This window comes from Condylura cristata, unplaced genomic scaffold, assembly GCF_000260355.1.
Source record: "Condylura cristata isolate star-nosed mole 26May11 unplaced genomic scaffold, ConCri1.0 scaffold00029, whole genome shotgun sequence".
NCBI lineage: Eukaryota > Metazoa > Chordata > Mammalia > Eulipotyphla > Talpidae > Condylura > Condylura cristata.
This window is the reverse complement of record NW_004567130.1, coordinates 16,745,357-16,749,638: the sequence shown is the minus strand read 5'-3', so window position 1 is coordinate 16,749,638 and position 4,282 is coordinate 16,745,357. Positions and strand designations below refer to the sequence as shown.

General features: G+C 51.2%; 1 protein-coding gene across 1 annotated transcript in view; it reads right to left on the bottom strand.

The window, feature by feature from the left end:
* Positions 1-570: 570 nt before the first annotated feature.
* Positions 571-4,282, bottom strand: part of TBX3 (T-box 3) — a 13,180-nt gene continuing 9,468 nt past the window's right edge. The window contains exons 8-9 of the mRNA XM_012730841.1: positions 3,957-4,281; positions 571-2,313 (exon numbers count right to left, since the gene is read on the bottom strand). Coding sequence (XP_012586295.1) covers positions 1,852-2,313; positions 3,957-4,281 — 787 coding nt within the window. The 3' untranslated portion in view covers positions 571-1,851. The remainder of the gene's footprint in view (positions 2,314-3,956; position 4,282) is intronic.

The window sequence follows — 4,282 nt, the reverse complement described above, 5'->3', positions numbered from 1 at the left end:
TTCTATCCAATTCTAATCAGTCCCCCTTCCGTCTCTCGTTTTGCTCCCTAATTTAAAGGAAAAGCAATTTCAGATTGAAGCGGCAGCCTCGGTCGGCTGGAGTCAGGGACTTTTGTTTTTAGCTTTGTAACTTGAGTGACATCTCATTTTGGTGGCGGGGGCGGTCTTAATTATTTAAAGGCAAAGGGAAGGGTTGGGGGAGCCGAGCAGGAAAAAAGCCTGAATCTCTACGTTTCCTAAGGAAGCACTGAACACCAGACCCAAAGAATTTCAATAAAAATTTATTGAAACTTCAATATTTTAAAGAGAGGGGGGAAATACAGAAAACCAAAAAAAAAAACTTAACAATTATAACACAAAATATACCTTCATGAATTGTCTTTAAACCATCTCTCAGCACCTGACTTTTGAACTGTGAATATCTCTCTATAGGCACCAATTCAAAACACCATCGATAGTGAAGACAGTAGTGAATTCCACTTCGTTTTGAAGAAATCAGAGACTAGCAAGTACGCTTACAAAAGAAAAATTAGAAAGTCAAACCACAGCCGCTGCACGACCCCCCCTCCCCCCCCAAGCAATCACAGAACCACTCCTAGGGTGTTATATTTTAAAGAATTTAAGGGGGAGCAGGAAGGTGGCATCCTCCCCTCCCCCAATTTTGGGTAACAGATATAATGCCACTTTCCCCCACTCTTGGGACATTAAAAAAGAAAACAAAAAGGTTTGTTTTTGCAAACAACTCATTTGAGTGTGCTGTGTCGGTGCATTACATGTGTTTTCTAGCAATCCTGTGACCTTGAAATAAAACCTACTAAAAGGAAAACAAAAATGCAGAACCCAACAAGCTGCGATCCTATTTACATAGAGCTATGTACAATGTCAATAAATTAAAGTTTAATTTTCCGAGCATTCATATTCCACCTATTTACAAGAGTTATCAAATAATTACATAAATACTTTGTCTAATAGTCTCGCTTCTTCTTTATTATTTTTTTTAAAACCTTGTTATTGCATATACAGAAAAGAGAGAGAACTGCCAGAAAGGACGCCGTGAATCTGCTACAGAGCTCAGATAAAATAAATTCATTTTTTGTGTTTTTCCCATCCCTCCCTTTTCAATCCACCTCCCCACCCCTGGCCGATCTGAGGGAAAAGAATTGGGGGATGGAGATGGGGTCAAGTTCTTTTCTCTCTAAAAGCAAGCATTTAAAATAAAAACCACAAATACATTACTGTGGAACATGCAAGAAGAGACCTATAGCGGCTCTTAAAACATCACAAGAATATTAAAAAGACACAGATTTCCTTAATAGAGATTAAACAAGGATGGCAGCTACCTCCCTCCCCCAAACAATGCTGCTTTGGTGATTTCTTTAGAACTGATAGGCAAGTCACTATAAAGTTTTCAATCTTCAAGGACAGAATTGTGTTCATTGTATTAGTTTGTCCCCAGTATTTTTTATTATTTGTTTGTTTCCACTTGACACGGTGAAAGAAAATATATCTGCACTGGGAGAGAAGCCTCAACACCTCCCCTCCCCGGGGACCTGGCTACCTTTCTCTTAGGTCACAGCTCCCAGACCAGTCTGGCTGGAAGGTGCTCTGGACATAATCGCCTAACTCCCACCCCCACAAAATCCATAACCCAGGAGCATCTGGGCCCGAATGTGAGCCAGATTCTGATAGAGAAACCACACCAAGGAGAGGAGCCTGTTTCTAGTACATTCTCTCGAGGGAGTCCGGCACCCTTTCCCAGACAGGACTGCACGCCTGTGGTTCATTTTACATCCGACAAAGTGCACTGCAGACTGGACTGGACTGGAATGAAGAGACTTTCTGGGGAGAGGTTTAGGGGGATGCACTGCGGGGCCTGTCCGGCTTGGCTTCCAGGCCGCTGACCAACCGCTGAATGCTCTGCAGTTCGCTGGTGGCCGCCTCTTTCTCTGGGCAGAGTTTGGGCGACAAGGACACAGAACTGGAGGAGAGCGTGGACGAGCGGCTGTTGAGTTCTGAGCCCGAGTCCACAGCCACCGAAGCCGGGCTGGCGGCCAGGGCCGCTGCTTTGCCGTCCAGAGGCCCGGCGGCCGTGGCCATGGCCGGCAGGGCGGTGGTCAGCAGGCTGCTGCTGTCGGGGACCGGCACGGGGATGGAGTAGGGGCTGTAGCGCAGCCGTGGACGCATGGTGTTGAGGTTGAGGAAGGGGTGGCGGTGCACGGAGCTGGACGCCGCGGCCGAGGAGGCAGCGGCTGCTGCGGCCATATAGGTGTAGGGGTAAGGGAACAAGCTCCCGAAAGGCGACATGGCCAGGCCCTGGGGAGAGAAGAGAAGCACAGGAGGGTTAGCCCCGGAGGGCGGGGAGGAGCCAACCTCACCGCTCAGCACACACACACACACACACACACACACACACACACACACACACACCCCAACCCAGTTGGGACCACCAGCAAGTCTTAATCCCCCCCTCCACCGCCCCCCCCCCAGTAAGGGATGGGGGGGGCGGAAGACACTCAGACTTCTTACTCTAGGTCCAAATCCTGACCGTGGGACCCTTGGTCCAGGCTCTTGATTTCCTGCTACTCACTTTCTTATAGGGAAATACTACATCATACACTTGTGGGGTCTCGGGGGCTGTTGGGAGGGTGCCTGGTTTACAGGGCTGCTAGAAACTTCGGGATCAGCTCCCACATCTGTGAGGTGGGGGTCTAGGCTCAGGCTACCCCAGAGGAAGCTGCAAGCAAACCTGATTATTACATACACAATTCTTTCATTCTTGTCCTCTGCCCTCAACCCTCCCACTTCTAGAAGTTTCTCCAATGGGGAAAAAAAAAAATCTAGGGATGACCCTTAAGCAAAAGGAGAGGGATGGGGGAGGTGGAGTAAGGGGGTGTTTGCAAATCATCACCTAGCCTGATATACTGGTGTCACAGGTGGAGAGCTTGAGGTAGGTCTCCTGGCCCCTGGAGGTCACTCAGCTAGTAAGCAGCATCTAAATCCAGGGACCCTGGCGTGGCCAGGTCTCTCTGCGCCTTTCTTGCTTTTCATTCCAATGATTCTGTCCACCTAGCAATCTCACCTGCCTGCCATGTCAGGGTGTCCAGCAGAGGAGGAAGGGCAGAAGCTAACCTTGCTCAGTCCCCTCCTCCACGAAGAGGGGAGGCCAAGAGGCCTCTTGGCTCACGGAAGGGAAACGAATGTGCTCAGACAAAACAAAAGGCCTGCAGAAAACCCCACAGAACCTTCTCGCTGGGTTCAGTGTTTCCGGGGTCTGAGACAGCTCCCCAGCTGCCCTGGGCCCCAGCACAGCTGTCTGAGCCACACAAGGGCCTGCAGGCCTGCCACAGCCTTGGCTAGTCCCTGGGCACTGAGAGCTTGCACTTGTGCATAAACTATTAACCCTTTCAACAACGGCTTGGGAAGAAAGCTTGCAAAATCTAAGATTCAGTTCCCACCCAGGAGTCACTCCCTCCAACCCTGAAATCAAGGTGTCTAATCCCTGGGGGAGAGCTGGTTAGAGACACTGACGCGTCATTTCATTGGGAGATCCTGGGGTCAGAGGCCCTTAGCATGGTGTCTGCTCCGCTGCTTACCAGCTGTGTGACCTTGCGGAAGTTACTCAACATCTCTGGGCCTCTGCCTTTTCCTCCAGAGTGGAGGTGCTAACTGTAGCACTAAAGTCAGAATTGATCAGGTCATCAAACGAATCCCTGGGACAGAGCGCCTTGTGCGGTTATTATCCTTATTGCTACCTACCCACTGCTAGACACAGCTCAGGAAAAAAAAAGTTTTGCTAGTTTTTTTTGGGGGGAGGGAAGGGTTATAAAACAGTAAGAGTCGATGAAATAACCTTTGCGCCTAGTAAATACATTGTTCTCTTGACCCTCATCACCATTGCTTAAAGCTTTAGGGAAAACTCCAGGGAACGGAGGCAGCCGGAGGAAGTCAGCGAGTACCTGAGAAGCCAGGACGTGCTGCTGAAGGTGGAAGGGCAGCGTGGCGGCCGACGCCCCCGACAGTCCCTGCGCTGCCGCGGCCGAGGCCATGGCGGTGGACTCGAGGCCCGAGACACCGGTGGAGGCCCCTGACACGGTCGCCAGCAGGGGCCCCATGCCCGCCGCCATGCTGGAGAAGGCGCCCCCCATGGCGAACTGGCCGGGGTGGAGGAAGAGCGGGTGCCCGTTGAAGAACTGCTGGCCGGCCAGGCCGGGCGCGAAGCCGAGGCCCGGCAGGGGGCCCTGGCCCAGGTGCGCGGCGGCCGCGTCCGTCTGCACCGTGAGCG